At 43.4% G+C, this 17,723-nt stretch overlaps 2 protein-coding genes across 2 annotated transcripts; one reads left to right on the top strand and one right to left on the bottom strand.

Moving 5' to 3' along the window:
* Positions 1-177: 177 nt before the first annotated feature.
* Positions 178-16,000, bottom strand: helq (helicase, POLQ like). Its single transcript, XM_080876142.1, has 18 exons — positions 14,965-16,000; positions 14,166-14,727; positions 13,881-14,059; positions 10,992-11,192; positions 10,845-10,917; positions 10,656-10,753; positions 10,130-10,228; positions 9,823-9,968; positions 9,500-9,739; positions 9,201-9,342; positions 7,387-7,491; positions 6,721-6,922; positions 6,061-6,218; positions 5,874-5,972; positions 2,740-2,913; positions 2,518-2,631; positions 1,071-1,205; positions 178-870 (listed from the first exon to the last, which is right to left on the bottom strand). Exons 1-18 carry the CDS (start codon positions 15,139-15,141, stop codon positions 787-789), a joined length of 2,988 nt encoding a protein of 995 aa, XP_080732268.1. The 5' UTR covers positions 15,142-16,000; the 3' UTR covers positions 178-786.
* Positions 16,001-16,122: 122 nt separating this feature from the next.
* mrps18c (mitochondrial ribosomal protein S18C) lies at positions 16,123-17,460 on the top strand. The gene is made up of 6 exons (XM_080876145.1): positions 16,123-16,235; positions 16,331-16,383; positions 16,461-16,544; positions 16,808-16,865; positions 16,942-17,001; positions 17,338-17,460. The coding sequence occupies exons 1-6, from the start codon at positions 16,175-16,177 to the stop codon at positions 17,412-17,414; spliced, it is 393 nt and encodes a 130-aa protein (XP_080732271.1). The 5' UTR covers positions 16,123-16,174; the 3' UTR covers positions 17,415-17,460.
* The last annotated feature ends 263 nt before the right edge of the window (positions 17,461-17,723 follow it).

Here is a 17,723-nt window from a genome sequence, read left to right as displayed (position 1 = left end):
CCTAAAATGTAGATTAAAATGTCAAAAAATATGAACACATCTAAAGAACACCAAAATCTTCCAAATAAGAGAAAAATGTCAAAAATATATCATCAAAAATGGAAACAGTTCGACTTAACCAAACAAACTGAAATTAAAAATCAAATGAATCCACTGCAAATAAAAACAGAGTACACATTTTTTATTTGATGACACACATGCTTTTATTTTGGTAGGTCAGCTGTCTGATGTAGCAGACAAATTATTTTCAGTTTCCAGAATAAATAAATGCCCAAAAAACACAGACAGAAAATAAAGTTTAAATATTTAATGTTTAAAATTTACTAAAATGAGAAAAGTCGCAGAGTCATTTTCTCAAAGCAGTGAACCATCAGGTGCAGGTCGCCTCCATCAACTGACATTCTGTGTGCTCCGGAGGTGAAGACATGATGATGTCATGGCAAAAACAGCTGACAGCTTCCTGCTGATGGCACCTGAGGTTGAAACAGACTCACTTGAGCTCACCTGACACACTCACACTGCTCAGGTGAAGCTGAAACCTTTAACGAGCAGAAAATGACCTTTAACGTTTCCTCGCGTGAAAAAACGACCTTCGCGTTCTCAGTGTGATAACAAGAAGTACAGACGACAAAATAAGAGCGCAATGAATGGCTGAAAGAAGGTGAGGAGAACAGGAAGTGAAGCTTTTGGCACAGACACGGCGAGGACATCCCAGTTACTTTAATAAGAAATGATGTCACAGTGAGATCAGAAGTGTTCAAAGAGGGTAGAACTCCTGAGAAGATGTCAGAGCTGTGGCAGGTCAGAGGGCGGCGCCAGCAGTTCATCCACTTCCTCCTGCAGAGCTGCGGCTTTCTCATTCACGAGCATCTGAAACAAAGAAACTGTCACAGTTAAACTTCCTGTTTCAGTGTTTCTTCACACTGTAATGTCATCAAACACGGAGACCGACTGTGAGTGTTGTCAGCTCCACAGAGCATCACATCAGTCATTTAACACCATCAGTACTCGTGCTGATTTCAGGTACGGTGATCAGCTCGTGTGGGCGCGATCTCTGAGGACAGTCTCACCTTGGCTGAGGCCACGATCTGATTGGCCTGTTTCCTGTACAGGTTCTGGATGGCTGTGCAGAGAGCGGCTGGGTCGGCGTTCGCCATGTGAGTCAGTGTCTTGTAGCCGGCAGCGTACAGCTGCTTTGCTCTCGACTGCAGGGAAAAAAAGAGGTGATGTCAGAGCTTCAGCTGAGGCAGAGGACATGGAGAAGCTATGGAGGCTCAGATGGTTCTCACTTAAAATCACCTGAAGCAAAAAAAAACTTTTCACGTTGAATAAAACTGTTCCCTTGATACAGAAACGTCGAGCATGGGACACCTCAGGGTTGCGAGCGCCGCCCATTTCTCTTTAACCTGCTGACACGAACATCAGCAGCTCAGCACGTTCACCGATGAGTCAGTGGTGACTGGGACAAAAGTGAAACATCTGGCAGAGGAGAGGTGGGACGGGCCGTGAGCCGAATAACAACCGCACCCGAACCACCTCCTGCTCACGGAGGTGTCAGCAGCACTTACATTCTCTCAGAATCATTAACACGCCACATTCAGCACAGGATGCACTTCCTGTAGCGAGTTTAAATATGTCTACAAAATAAAGTTCAAATAATCCTGAAACGTGACCTTTTAGTTTGAATGTCTCCAGAGTGAATCTGATTAATCAGGCTGAGTGGAATAAGCCGACATGAGAAACATCTGGCTCCCCTCTGCAGCGTTTTTAAACCAAAATATAAAAAGTGATCTAAGAGGAGTTTAATAAAGTGAAGTGTGAGGGAGCCGGATGCATCAGCGATCTTCAGAGAAGAAAGCTGTGGCCTAAATCCTTCTGAGCTTTCACGTCACAGTGAGATAAAGTAAAACTTTACAGCCATGATGGGACATTTCACACGTTAACATGACGGAGCGAAGACACAGAACCTGAACATTCTCCCTGACCTTCACTACCTTCATCAGGTACACCTCCAGGGCTGCTTTCAGAAACATCAATAAAGAGAAGAAGAAGAAAGAATGGATGCTAACAGGATCAATGAAAGCTGACAGGAAGGAACTTAAAGCTGTAATAACCCTTTTACAAAATAAAACCTGAGCTGAGGTGGATGAAGATGGTGTTCATGTGATCAGTAACTGCTGAAATGGTCCACTTCCTGTGGTCCACAAACTCACGTGTTTATTACATAGAGATGGGAGTGTACTGGAGCTCTAATGTGCACTTGTGCAGGAAGTAGAATCGAGTGACAGCAGAGGATGCGAGCGCTGATGCGTTGACAAAATAACAGAACATGTTTTTTTTGTAAACCCTCCAAGCTGACAACAGGCTGATGATGTCATCACCCCGAACTGTGACGGTGCGGAAACTCATCACTCTTAACGTGTTTCAATGATGTCACACGAGCACACAGTAAGAAAAGGATGCAGGAGGAGAAAAAGAAAAAGAAGAAGAAGAAAGCAGGTGAAGAAGGTGTCTCACCTCCAGGACTCCGGCCACCTCCATCAGAGGGATAAGCTCCGCCTTCACGCAGTAACTGAGGCGCCGTGTCAGCTCGGCGAGCAGCGCTCTGAACGGCCAGAACTCCTCGAGCTCCTGAGACACAGAAACATCAGAGCATCACCATCTCACCTGAGACACACCTGCTGGCTCACCTTCAGCCTGCCCATTTTGGTATGACCTCCGGGTAAACTCCAGTGGTACCTCAGCAAAGTGCAGCACACAGGAGCAGAAGGCAGAGGCGGAGCCGAGCAGCGTCTGCACGAAGCCACGGCTCAGCTGGAAACGCTCGGAGACGCTCCAGACGTCCGTTTCCTTCAGCAGCGAGAAGAGAACAAGAGCGAGGTACATCCTCCTCACCGCCGCCAAGTTCACGCCCTGAAACAAACAGAGCACGCTGCTGAGCGGGGGGGCTCGATCACAAAGTTCAGAGAGCAAGAAGATTATGACGTCATCATAATCTGCCTTCATCACCTGCACCACTTGTCAGGTCAAATTCAAAGATCACGCTTGTCATATCCAGCGTTCATGGAGCAGGCTGAACTCCAGTCATGATTTTCGATGTTAGTAAGTTTCAGTGAAACGATTAAACTGACGTCACAACAACCTGCAGCAGAAACGATGATGTCAGGTCGCCACTCTCCTCCTTTGAGAAAGGCGCGTCTGTGACCCTCAACAGGAAGTGACTCTGTTTCTACTTCCCCCTCCGACGTGTCTTTACTGTGTCATTATTATTCACAGTTGCCTGCTCGTGCTTCACGTCTCATTTTTACTTCCTCACCATTTAAAGGAGCTTGTGGAAAAAGGTCACGACCTTTAACCTTTCGATTTGTGCCATGCAAACAACATTAACATTTCCTACTGTGAAGGTGCAAACATCCACCTCTGGAGGGTGGAGCTGGAGTAAGGGAACGGCCTGAGTCCGTCACATCACAAGGGTTGGGTATCATCACCGATTTCTATAATCGATTCGATTCAATTTGGACTCAGACAGTCAGAAATATTATAATTCTGATCATTTGTCAGTACTGACACTTGTGAGATGCCTTTGTGTCAAAGTAACTGAGGATAAAACACAGAAAAACATGGAGATTTTCCCGGCCTGTCTTTTTATAGCAGATAACCGCCTTAAAAATATTCTGCAGTAGAACAAAAACGGAAGAAAACCACGAATCAACATATGAACATTACCTGACGCTACTGAAGTGATGTAGAGCAAAGTCATAGAGGTTTAATTAGAGACATAGAAGTGTTTTGCAATTTGGCACCATTTGTAAAATTTTACATTTCTTTGGTATTGAACAGCAGAAATTAGGCTTTCTTGTTGGATGTTATCATTTTTGGAAAAAACAAACAAACAAACAAACAGAGGCTGACAGCGCTGTAAACGACAGTAGACTGGTGCGTAATAAGCAATAATAATGTAATAAATAATGCAGAAAACAGATTTTTGATGGTAAACTGCTCTTGAAATACAGGGGGGAGGGGAGTGTGTGATTTTATCGTGGTGGAAGCAAAACAGCAAAAATAAGAGAGAATTCATGACAATGTGAAGTGTACTTTGGATCTTCTTTTGCTGCTGGTTCAGTGAATTTTGGTCAGAGTGACAAAACCTCCAGCTTCAGAATCTGTGAGATGTCTGCTTTCAGCACCGACGGCTTGTCAGTGCTTTGTGGTTACGTCTTTAGTCAAGTTAAAATCGATTTGAATTGGAAAATCGATTTTTTTAAACCCACCCCTACACATCACACCAGAGCTCGGCAGTTATAAAAAACTAATCTGGCAGGATTAAGCCCGTCAGATCAGATCAGACCCTGAAATCCAGCAGTTCAAAGGGAAAACAGGATTACATGATCAGATTAAATCAGAGGAGCCAATACAGCTTTTTTTTTAAAAACAAAAAACAAATTCAGATCAAAAACTCCAGTTTTTGTTGCTTATTGGAACAGGATCAGGATTACTGTGATTCCAGCAGAGGGCTGGATTCAGGCTGGAAACATGAAATAAAAACTCCAGAGTTAATCAAACAAGAAAACTAGAACTGATAGACGGTGCTACAAACTGCATTACACTGTGTATTAAATACTATATTAACATAATAATATATTTTCATACAGTGATGATTATTTATGGAGCACTGTATTTCATACATGTGATATACATGTATAAATATTCAGGATTTGCGTTTTTATTCATTAAATTTAAAGCTATGAGATCTACATTAAACTGAGCTGTGTGTTATGAATGAAGAATACTGTCACAGTAGAGAACAGTTTAATCAATGCTCTTGATGTTTGCTGCCCTCTGCTGGTCATGTTTTACATTTTTACATGCTTTTACTTCAGGGGAGTAAAAGCATGACGACAGTGCACAAAGTTGCTTCCTGTTTCCAACCTGCTTTGCTTGCTAACAGCAGCAGCTCTTACTTTTGGCTTTTGTGGTCGTGCAGTTGTTTATGGTAAATGGCCTGCATTTGTATAGCGCTTTACTTAGTCCCTAAAGACTCCAAAGCGCTTTACACAACCAGTCATCCACCCATTCACACACACATTCACACACTGGTGACGGCAAGCTACATTGTAGCCACAGCTGCCCTGGGGTGCACAGAGGCGAGGCTGCCGGACACTGGCGCCACCGGGCCCTCTGACCACCACCAGTAGGCAAACATGGGGTTAGTATCTTGCCCAAGGATATTTGGCATGCAGCCAGGAGGCAGCTTGGGATCGGACTACCAACCTTCTGATTAGTGGCTGACCTGCTCTGCCACCTGAGCTACAGCCACCCCAGTTGTTTATTTCATGCAGCATTTGTATGAAATAATTTTAAAGGTTGTGGATAAAATAATGAATTAGTGCTGATGAAATAGCTCTTAGTAAAATTAAAATAGTTAAGGCTCTTTTATGTTGGTGAATTTGGTGCCTGCCGCCCAGGTAAAGTATTGCTGATCCAGATTTGGTAAAGTCATCCAATTTTTTTTTGTTTCGTTTTTTTTAACTGGATTAGGAGAAACAGCAGCACTCTGTGAGATTTCACAGTGAAGCTGGATGTTTTTATCCTGTACTGAAGCTTTAATCTGTCTGGAAGCGTTCAGCGTGTTTTAATCTGAGCTTCTAACAGACCTTCAAAACCGCGGCCACACATCACATATCCAGATGCTTCCTCCATCACTCTGCGTTCACCTGCGCAGCTTCTGGTCTTCATCTTTGATTTCATGGATGCGTGTTCGTGATTCTCTCTTTACAGTCAGGTTCGAGTACATTTCACAGGTCACGTCTCAAAAACAATGAAATAAAACCTGAACATCTCAAGCATTAAATCTGTGGTCTGAACTTTCTTACCTTCTTTACTGTCTGTCCTGCAGCTTTTCTTGCCACGAAACTCTCAGGCACGCCAACAGCAGCTGACATCTTCTGCTCAGCCACAGACAACAGTGTGAACTGCAGATGAGGAAGACGAAGCAGAGAGCAGCTTGTGAGAGATGTGAGGAGGAGGAGGCCAAGAGGCTCTGAGGCAGGCTCTGCTTACCTGCCTGAAGAAGATCATCCAGTCAGGTTTGCACTGATCAATCAGGTCGTACGGGGTCACCAGGTAGACCAGGTGCAGGTAGCTGTTGAGCAGCAGAGACTCCAGGCCTTTGGAGAGGTCTTTGTAGAGGACCTCAGCATAGGTCAGATCCACCGAGGCTGAAGAACACCATGAATGCTTTAATTCATCGTCACGAATCATAACAGCTACAGACACACAAAACTACACCATCGCAGTTTTCTGACCTTACAAAAGGATCTTTGAAACTTTATTTAAGCCCAATGAATCGAAACATCTGACAACAGTGGGACCAGACTGGGACCACGGTGGGACCAGACTGGGACACGAGTTTACCCTGTTCAGGATCTTTGGTGGCCGGCCCAGGCTAAAATGACCCTCCATGTTTGAATCTGTTTTAACTCCTCCTCCTTTAAATCAACTGTCTTCTTATTGGCTGCTCCTCATGAACATAAGTGGGTGAGTCTTGTGTGTCTGAGATGACCATATTAGGGATTTCCCTCGCTATAACATCATGCAGAGCCAACAGGAGCAAAACTCTGCAACTCTGTGTTCATTGTTGATTTTCAGAATCATAATTAAACATGACGTTCTAAGTCATGTGAGAGGAAGTAAGGAGTCCTACAGGTATGCCGAGGGTACCTTTGTACGTAGCCTTTCCCAGCTTGGTGACCCGCAGACTCTGACTGTGCGAGTCTACTGTGATGAGCTCTTTCTCCTTCAGGACATCCACGCACTGCTGCACTGCCTCCAGCAGGCTCCTCCCCACACACAGCTGCTGCCACTGCACAAACAGCAGCGTTCCCTGCAGGAAGTCCTGCAGCTGCTCCACGGATGATGTGATCTGCAGAAACCACGAGACATAAGGACAATAGCACCAGTTGAATCAGGCTGTGATCTGATTATTTTTAAAAACATATTGATCAGGCATCCTGATTGGCCAGTTCAGCAACAAAAACAAGGATATATGGAAATATTTGGATCCATTATATTCTGTGAACTGAATATTTCGAAGCTTGTGTTCGTTAGACAATGTTGCCATCAGTGACACAAACCAAACAAAATAAAAACCTAGAATTACCTAGAATTAGCTAGAATGAACCAGAATTACAGACAGATTCACTGATACAGAAAAATCAGCTGCTTCTTTATAAACCACTAATTCAGTTTAGTTTTTCAAAATAAAAGCGAAAAGAAAGTCAGACCCCACAGAGGTACCATTTGATATTAAATAATGATGCAGAGATAAAAGAGATTAGCGCCTGCTGGCTAATCTGCTCGGATTTGGAGTGAATTAGAAGGATTTACGTTTAATCCAATGAGGGACAGGACGAGGCTCAGGAGGCCTTTTCCATCATCGTGCATCAGGTTGCTGTAACAGCTCTCCATCGGCGCGCACACCAGTGTTTTAGCCTGAAATCACACAAAAGCAGAATTATCTGACATCTGTTAGTTTAACTGAATGCTTTTATTTTGTCATAACTCACAGGAAACTGATCAGATTGTTTTAGCAGGAGTCGGAGATGGTGGAGAAGTCATAAAGAGTTATTGTTATGTTATTATATCGACCTTAATTTGATTGTTTTTAACACATTACCAGGGCTGGACTGGCCATCGGGCATACCAGGTATTTGCCCGGTGGGCTGCTTGTGATTTTTCGTATTTATGGGCCAATGGGGTTTTATTTCTTTTAATTTTTTAACGGTATAAATGAATGGTGGTGGATTAGCCAGTTGGTCGTGATCGACTCTGGGCTGGACCAATTACAGCCGAGGAGGTCGAACTTTAAAGTTGAGGTGAAAAGGAACGCAATTTGTGCCGTACTTCAGCTAGAAAGTTGCTAATTCAATCATGAAACTGATCAATGATCAGCTTTTCTCTCTGCGCCAGAAACAGAAACCTGTGGCTGTAGCACTAAACAACAGCAGCACGTTTAAGCTTGATCAGCTGTTGTTAGAATTTATTTAATATTAATTTCTAGTATCAGCTGATGTTTGCTGGAGCCACAGCTGTAAAGCTGCTGGTCATGATATCGGTTTGTATATGTGGTGAGAGGGAAACATGAAGATAAAACCAGGAGATGTCCTTACTGAATCATCAGAGCTGAACAGGTGATGGAGAAACAGGTTTACCTTTTAGGTGACATGAATGAGTTGAAGGGAAGTTATGAACTGTTTCTGAGAGACAAATAACACCAGGATCCTTTTTTTGATGTAGCTGACAGCTGGTAACTGTGCAGGGGCGCATCTAGCAAAGTTTTGCCAGGGGGGCAGGTAGGGCATTAACAGGGAGAGGGGGGCACAAAGAAATACTTTTCTTTCTTATTCTCATTTAAAATGTCTTGCTTTTCATGAATAATTATCTGAATCTTACAACCAAATTTTACATCTGATGTAAAATGTATAGAAATCCATTATTGTATTTAGTAAATATTAAGCCTAGTATACACCCTAGTAAGTTATAGTATTCTTTCCTTTGGGAAGGTACCATCTGTGCAGTCTGCAATTCTCTTGAAGAAAGATGTTGAATCTATTTAATTACTGGAGAAAAATAATAGATTTATGTGCATTTGTTTTATACGTGCATTAAATTAAAATCGGTTTTGTCAGTTAAGCATCTTGAGGCAGAGGGTGGGGGAGTGGTTCCCTATTTTTTTCCTTTGGCAACCCTATTAGTTAGGTATATGTAATTATAAATTAGGTTGTTTTATATTTTTGCTAAGTACTGTTTAGAATACCAGAATAGGGAGGATGGTGTAGGTTTAAGTTTATTATAAAGGCTTTATGGCTTTTCCTATAATACCATGGTGGGCTGGTCACTAGTCAAAATACCCGGGCTTGTCCCAGTCCAACCCTGCACATTACAGAGGTTTCTGTGCAGCTGCTGACCTCAAATAAACACACACAAAGATTTAATAAAGCTTTTAAACCTTTTAACTCTTTTAATTTAACGTTTCTTTGTTTTTTTAATAACCTAAAACAGATTTTATGCCTGCAGGTCTGTATTTCAGATATCTGAGGATTAAGAAAAGTATTTTGACATAATATTGTTGGAAAGCTTCAGTTTTTAGGCTCACTGTTTTTAATCAGACATCAGTTTGAGTCCCTCATGGCTCTAGTTACCATGTTCCTGTCCTTCTCCTGCAGGATCAGGATGCTCTCGCCCACCGAATCGATCCCCGCTCGGCCGGCTCGTCCGACCATCTGCTTGTACTGGCTCCTCTTCAGGAAGTCCGTGGCTATGTACGGCGAGCGCAGGATCACTCTGTGTGCAAACAGAGGTCAAACCGGGGTCAAACAGAGGTCAGATCATTTCAGCAGCAGCAAATGTGCATAACCTTTGATATGTACACATGAACACGCAGGTGAGCTCCTGACTGCTGTGACAGGAAAGGGAAAAAGCTGTTTAATGAGCGGCTCACCTGCGAGCAGGTAGGTTGATCCCTGCAGCTAGGGTGGAGGTGCAGGTGAGGAGGCAGAGGACCCCGCTGGAGTAGGCCTCCTCCACCAGTTTCCTCTCCTCGGATGTCAGCCCGCTGTGGTGGTACGCCACGCCATACGGCACAGTGACCTTTAACACCGGGCACAACGAGCCATTCCCGCTGTCCCGCAGCTCCCTGAGGAGGACGCCCTTCTCCTCCTCGCGGTGCCGCAAGAAGTCCCTGAAAGAGTCGAGAAAGGTTTCTGAGTCAGTGATTGGCATGGGCGGCAGAGTGGGAGGAGTCACCCAGTGGCTGCTGCTCACTCTTTCAGATATTTGCAGATCATCGCCGCCACATTCTCGCAGTTCTTCTTGGTGGGACAGAAGAGCAGACACGAGTGCGCTGGGATGACCTCGGTCACCAGAGCGATGATGTGATCCGGGTCGATCTTCTGCATCGTGCTCGAGTACTGCAGGAAAGAGAAAGACCAAGCACCACGAAAACGAAAGAGGAGGACATTAAACTTTAATTTACTGCAGGAAAAATGTCTCCTGTACATATTAATGTGGCCACGGCGTGTTGGTGTGATCCTCCACTGTATTGTTAGAGTTAATTATGTTTTTTACTTACTTTAAAGTTGAGAAGACGTGAGAACCTGAAGCAGTTCTCTTCTTTTGGGTCCACCTCGTAGATGGTGTCGTGCAGTTTGACGAATTCCTTCAGCTGAACCTGGAAAAAATCAAAATAAAATAAATCACAGAGCGCCAATTTACCCAAACTCTCAAAATGAGTTTAAAAGACAGGAAGAAGCCCCGCTGATAGAAACCAGCAGTTCCATGCAACGATCTTGAAACACAAGTTCTCCTCTGACTATCACCAGCTCATCCACATCCATTTTCATATGTGCAGCTGATAAGTCGTGACTAATTCTGAGAGTTGCATTTGCATGACACACAGACCTGATTTTAGTTAATGAGCAACTTTAACAACGCTCAGTGAGCCCCTCAAACAGCTGCTCAGTGTCAGGAACTGTTTTCAGCGGTGGACTAATCTGTGTGTTATGCTCGAGCAAGTCCTTGTGGAAGCAGGAAGTTAGGGTCAGTGTTCACTCGAGGGTTTTATAAGGTTCGGGTGCAGCTTTGATTCAATCACTTACAGGCCTGAAGTTGTTCGTGTAATTTTCAGCCCTCAGAAACATCTGCAGGTCTTTGATATTCCCCAGAGTGGCGCTCATTCCTATTATCTGAGTTGTTTCTGGAAAAAAAAGAAAAAGAACCCAAAAGCAAGAAGTTTGTTTTTAACTTAAGGCTGGATTGAGTTATGGAGACTATAAGAAGACACTTACTGCTCACATATTGAACTTTGGCCAGAGTCATTTCTATAATGGCCCCTCTGCTGCCGTCACCCAGCATGTGAAGCTGCAGAAGAAACAAAATCTCAGTTAAATGTCCTCCAGCCGTATAAAACACCTTTCATCCAAAGTGGGAGGTACCTCATCAACCACCACCAGTCCAAGGTTATCCAGCCTGCTGCTCTCTATCAGAGAGTTGACGAGGCTGTGAGCCTTCTCTATGGTTGCGATGTAAAGGGACGTCTTGTTTCTTCTCTTCACGGGAGGAAACCTGCCCTTGCTGCCAGCGTACTCCTCCACCATGAAGTCCAGCTCCAGACCAAAGCTTGCTAAACCACGCACCTGGAAAAGTGAAAAGTACTTCCTAAGAGTTCAAAACGAAGGCTGTTAATGTCTCTGAAAGGTGTCCCACAAGGCTCTATTTTGATCCTCTTTTATTTCTTATGAACATAAATATGATAATGATATGATTAGAGATGGAAATCGAGAGTAGTAGTGCAATTCCTTGGAATCGTTAATCTGCCTGCCTATGGATCCTGCTTATCAGTTCTTGCACTCTCACTACGATCAGCTGATTTCAGTTTGTGTGCCAGAGGAAAATAGTGGTGCAGTCTTCAGTGTGGACATGGACATGACTTTTATTTTTATTGCACAAAAGGATGAGAGTGTGATGGTAAAGTGGAGACTGCTCCAGGACAGAAAAACGGCATCACTGTTAACACAGCTTCAGCTCTTCACAAGCACCTGCACAGCCAGCATGCTAACACTAAGCTAGCCAAGAGCCCAGAGCGATTTTAAAGCTGAGTGAATGCTGACCCCAGACCAGCACCGTGATAAAATGAATCGTCATTTGTGTTGAAGACAACCATTGCTGAACTTCAACAGGTAACAAACTGATAAGCAGTCAGGCCCGTTTCTACCTTTTCATGTTTCTAAAGTGGCATAGAATCACCATGACAACTGCTTTAACCTCCTAAGACTTGAACTCTTCCATGGCATGCATTTTTAATTTATCTTTAATATTTGGGCATATTGGGACCTGATGAATGTCAAAACAAAGAATTACCAGATTTTTTTTTTTACTGATTTTTGTTTCTAAGAAAAATGAGAGCCACATGAGGATATTTGTTTAAAATTTCGATAGAACAGTAGTAGTATAATGTCCTCGTAAGCAATGTTCCCTCTAAGCTGCGCGCGTGCGCAATTGCGCACTGCTGGCACGTCTCTGCGCAGAAAAAATCTGCGTTGCGTACAAAAAAAAATCTAACCTGAATTGAAATTAAAGTAAATACGCTAACAATTCTGTTTGGCAGTAAGTGACTGGCTGCTCCCGTATGGGATTAGAACGATGCCACCTTATTCCATAGTTCAGCCAATCACGCGATTCACATTCGTATATACGCAGCTAATCAACGTCGCTGACAGGCTATGACAGCGTCCTTATATGCCGACGCCGGTGTTTTATGCTGGGCAGACACTGTGCGATTTTTGGCCCATTTTGAGCCGATTTTTGAGTCGTGCGACCGTTTTGGCGATCGGCCGGATTTTGGCCTTCATCGTGTAGTATACGTGGGGTAACGAGAAGCGATTGAGACCTCACGACCAGCTCCCGATCATCAATCGCTTGGTCGTGAGGGTGTCACCGCAGTTTCTCACACTGCGCACGCGCAAACACAAATGTCAGCGAAAAAGACGGCGCAGCACAGCAGTGCAGCGTGTGATCTGGACACAAGCGATGGAGGCACAACTTGTAGAACTATGGCAAGTTCATCCGAGCCTTTTCGATGTGGCCTCACAAAATTATCACGACCACAACAACCGTGAAAATAGTTGGATCTACACTGCTGCTCAATCACAGCTGCCTGATCAATGTTTTTCATTAGCAATTTAGCAAAGTTGATGATGGTGGTGGTGTGCGTGTCTGTGTGAGTGAAAGACAGAGAGAGAGAGCGACAGATTTTCTGTTATAACCTTCATTTTATGGACGCACAGTGTGAGCAGTCGGGTCGCATCAGAGCATCGGGCCGTATAGTGTGAGACCCTGCATCGTGACCTATGAACTTCTAACCCCTGCGAGTCAATCGTACAGTTTGAGCAGGAGCTGAATCGCGCGACTAAAAAAAATCGCACAGTGTAAGCCCAGCATTAGCTAGCAAAGCGGCTGATGTGGAGTGAAGCCACGTTAATGACAACGTGTACAACCACTGGAGATGTGAGCAGGACAGACGGAACAATTGACGGAAAAGGTGTGGACTTTATACCAGTTTTTAAATGGTGTTGATAGGCCACGTAAAACCAGAGTTATGATAAAAATATGTGCAATGTAACGTTCTGCATTACTTTTAAGAAAAGTGCTCAGTGTAATAACTTTTTTACTTTACTTTTTTGAGTAATGACCCCAACACTGATCACAACAAAGAGAGAAAATACCTCCAACATGCACAAACCTTTGACCACACTGCATGTAATTAATTTGCATGAATGTAATGTCTTTGATATGGTGCTTAAAGATGGTGGTGACTCTCAAAGTGGAGCCAATGAGAATTGATAAGGAAATCGATAATCCACACTACCATGGCAGTTTGTATCACCCCACAGTGCTATATTTCTGATTTTTATTTGTATTTCTTCTAAGCGCAAATTAAAATTTACGCTTAGAAGAAGTTTTATCATTTTATATTTTAAGTCAAAGCTTGTTATCCCACACAACCAGAAAGTCATTACTTCTACTTCTCTTTTATTCCACAAACACAAATATTATTATCCTCTGATGTCAAGTTCTATGCAGATGATATACTTTTATATCTGAGACCAAAAGCTAACTAACCATTTGCTCGTGTTCAGGAGTGAGAGTAACATCAACAATAATCCCAGTCTGAAAGTTTCCCTACAGAACATTAAACAACATCGATTAATTTTACTCATTTGCCTATTACCCATTAGCAGCTCAGTAGCATCTACTAGCATTTATGCATTCTGTTGACAAAACAGACTTTTCTGATATGTTTTGATGTTCTGTGGTTTCTGTACCTTCTCCTGCACCAGCGATATGTAGGGCAAGATGAACAGACAGTCCTTCCTCCTGCACAGCAGTTCTCTGAGGATAAGGATCTCTGCCACTAGAGTTTTCCCACCACTGGTGGGAAGGGAGTAGATCAGATTCTTCCTCTGCTGAACACAGTCCAAGTTCAGACACGTCTGCTGCCAGTCTGAAGAAACCCAAAAAAACAAAACCGGTTGTAAATGTCTTCACTTGACTTATTCTGTGCAGAAACTACAATATTTCAATTTTATTGTGATATACAAAAATCTCACCATACAAACTCTGGATTCCTCTCAGTTTAAACATCAGCTCCTTCACTTTGCTTGGAAGCCCAAAGAATGGCCCAAGGTCAGGCATGTCAGCAGAGACAGTCTCCATGGCCTGCATGGCGACGTTTATCTCCTCAGAAACCACCGCCTCCTTCAGCATCGCTGTCCGTGAAACGGCAGAAGGAGCCGCTGCGTTGCCAAGCATCGTCCTCTTCAGCTGGTCGGCAACGCTCCTCCTCGCTCCGGCTGGTCTCCTGAGTGGACCCTCTCCGTTTGCTAGTCCTCTGAAAGGCGTTGAGGTTTTGTCTCTGTCCTGGAGTCGGCTTCTCTTCGCCTTCTCCTGAACTTCCTCCTGAAACTGCAGCTGGCTAGCCGGTAGGTCCTCGAAGGGTTCATCTCCAAGGCCATCCAGAATGGAGTCTGAGAGGACATCCTCGTCTTCTGGTTGTTGCTCCACCCCTCGAAGCCTTTCATTTTGCTCGGCATCATCCAGTTTTGCCAGGACAGACGAATCCCCTAAGATGCTGTCATAGTCGCCGAATAAATCCTCGCTGTCGCTGCAGTACTGCCAAGAAAAAAAGAATACCACCAGCGTGGACTTCAAACAGGTTATTAATCGATCAGGGCATCATTTTTCTTTCTGATTTCTGATTACTCTATGACCAACTGAGTCATTAAACACATCGGGGAGGTGTTCACTGAGCTCAGAGATTAGGTGAGGAGGAGGCCCATTTTCTCACAGACTTCAATGCACTCAGACTTGAGGAGAGTCGAACCCTGCTGGTCAATATGCAAGATGTACCTCCACAGTTCTGCTTTCAGCCATGATGCTGCTGATCCTCCTGTTGGAGTTGCATAGCGGGGAACAGACAGCCCCTCCCCTCTTCCTGGCAGGTGTCAGGTAAGCTTTCAGGTGGTCTCTCGCCCTCTTCCTCTGACAGACTCGTTTTATTTTGACTTCCAGCCTTCCGTAGTTCATCCCTGTGAGCACAGACCCCTGCGGCTACATGTGAAACACAATAAACATTTTATAGTTCTCGCATACTTCACTAACCTGCTGCTGCAGCCATTTAAACGCCACCTTAAACAAGTTGACGTTAAATGATGAGACCTAAAAACACCAAAGAGCCCACACAGGCTCAGTGAGCAGCTAGCTAGCATTCAGTTACAAAAACTACAAATTAATCACAAACAAGCTCAAATAAATAAAAGTGTGTCCATGGAATAACTTTTAACACCACCAGTAATAATAACGTTCACTAAACGCGCATCTACAGCAGCTCAGCGAATCCTTCATTCAAAATAACTATCATTAATCCTGGAGTGAGAGAGAAATGCCACCATCACTTCCGCTTTCGGTTTACTGAGGCGCTAACTCTGAGTTACAGTCGTTCAAAAAGTGTCAAAACGTGCAATTAAACATCTCGATTAGCTTTTAAATGCTAAAAAATTAAGTCTTATCAAACCTTAATAATTAGACGCCTTGGATGAAAAATTTAGTTTCGACTGAAAACGGGTTAAGTCTGTTTTGAAACGGTAATTAGATGTGATGTTTGCCGCTCGGATAGTTTAGGAGTTTTAGGACAGCTGTACGTGGTTTCAGTCACGTTTCAATGACAAACTGCAACACCGCTTTAACATACATTAATAGCAAGCTGACAAGTGGCACAAACTAAAGCTAATCTGAGGCTTAGGGCTGCTTTTCCCAAGACTTTATGTGTTCCGCGTGATTTCTATCTTGATTTGGTTTATCTTTGGAATGAGTAACAATTAAACCTTTCCGTAAAAAAACTCAAAGCGAAGCGTTATATCTCATTAATATTAAACATTTAGATTGTGTAAATCCGTGAAATATTAAAAACAGACAGAATACTTCTTTTAGGTTTATATTTTAAATTTAGTGACATCGTCCAGTCACAGTATATATCCAAGTCACAAGCAGCCTTTGCGGAAGTGGTTGGAAGTATTTCTCAGTTGCAGCGGAAGCGGTTCCTGTCCCGTGTTAGGTCAACATGTTGTGTCTGAGGGAGTTGCAGAGGTGGAAACCTGTCTTATGTCGTTATGGAAACACAGGTGAGTCGTGCGTAACACGTTAATTACAAAAATAAAAGTTTAACTCCAATCCTTCTGGTGCAAATGCTAACTCTAGCCGTGCTGCTTCCGTGCAGGTGTGCGGAGCTTCGCGGTCGCAGCAGATGAAGCCGGACGGACGGAGGGCGGGGTGGGTGCTGAGTGCAGGCTGATGGATGCTCGCCGTTGATTTCAGTTTGGTTATGAAGATTTGTTTGTGTTTTTCAGCTGGTGAACATGGAGAACCCGTACAGAGAGCGCCAGAAGGGCTGCGTCCTCTGTGACGTCACGGTGGACTTTAAAAACATCCAGGTGAGTCAAACGGGAAGAAACAGCTCTTCACCACAGATTAAATAATGAGAAACACGCTGAGTGAGATTATTGTCAGAATATCTGTGACCGGGAAGATTATAATCAGTTTATCAGAAATCAGGCCTTCACCTCTGACCTTTGCGCTTGGGTGCACACCTGAAGCAGCAGCTCTGCTCCTCCAGGTGTGTGACAGGATCTCCTGATCCCAAGTCAGACTGAGTCTCAGTTCAGTCGTGGATTAATCTGAGTTTGTCGCCCTGCAGCTGCTCTCTCAGTTCATCTCGCCGCACACGGGCAGGATCTATGGCCGCCACATCACAGGTGAGTCTTTGCCCGAAACAGGTCATCTGGATTAAATCATCATCAGGTTGGGTCACACCTCCTTCTGTTTTTTCAGGTTTATGCGGAAGGAAACAGAAAGAAGTGTCGAAGGCGATAAAGAAGGCTCAGTCCATGGGTATGTTCACAGCATCTTAACTTTCAATTCTTCTGTTTCGTCATTTGATTTGTTTGCTGTCATAATCTCAACTTTAATCCCAATTTTTGTCTGTTCTTTTTTTTTTTTTTTTTTTTTTTAGACTAAATTATTTAATTTTTTTAATTTTAGTAAATTAATATTTGATGACCCAATTAATGAAAAGCTTTTTTTGCATTTTTCCTCTTTTTCATATTTTTGCCTTTTAACAAATATAATCCAAACATTCCCATTTTCGCCACATTTCTAACATAATTATATAAGAAGCGTTTCCCTCTGAGCTGAGCTACTGCTGTTAATATAAACTTTTGTTTGCAGGTTTCATGTCAGTGACGCACAAACATCCACAGTTCATGAAGGACCCTAACATCTGTGGAATCAAACATCTGGATTAGTGTGAAACATCTGTGTGTCTGTGTAAATAAAGTTTCTCTGCTGTCAGTTTGCTGTCGGTGAATTTCTTGGGCCAAAGCGTCAAACGTGAAGCGTGTCCTCATCAGAGTAAACACCTCTGCACGGTTTCTTAATGTGAAGGAGTTTAAACACTTTAAAAACACTTGCTAATTTATTTTTTTTTAATTTGGACCTTCTGAAAACTGAAAGGTTGTGACGTCATCTGAAGACCTTCAAACATCACACTAAACAGAGAATCTATAAAATATTCTATCTATAAAATAATGACTGAAATATTGTTTTCCTGGATT

Source organism: Rhamphochromis sp. 'chilingali' (genome assembly GCF_963969265.1).
Source record: "Rhamphochromis sp. 'chilingali' genome assembly, chromosome: 2".
Taxonomy (NCBI): domain Eukaryota; kingdom Metazoa; phylum Chordata; class Actinopteri; order Cichliformes; family Cichlidae; genus Rhamphochromis; species Rhamphochromis sp. 'chilingali'.
The sequence above is the reverse complement of the archived record's forward strand: the minus strand, read 5'-3'. Positions and strand labels throughout refer to the sequence as shown.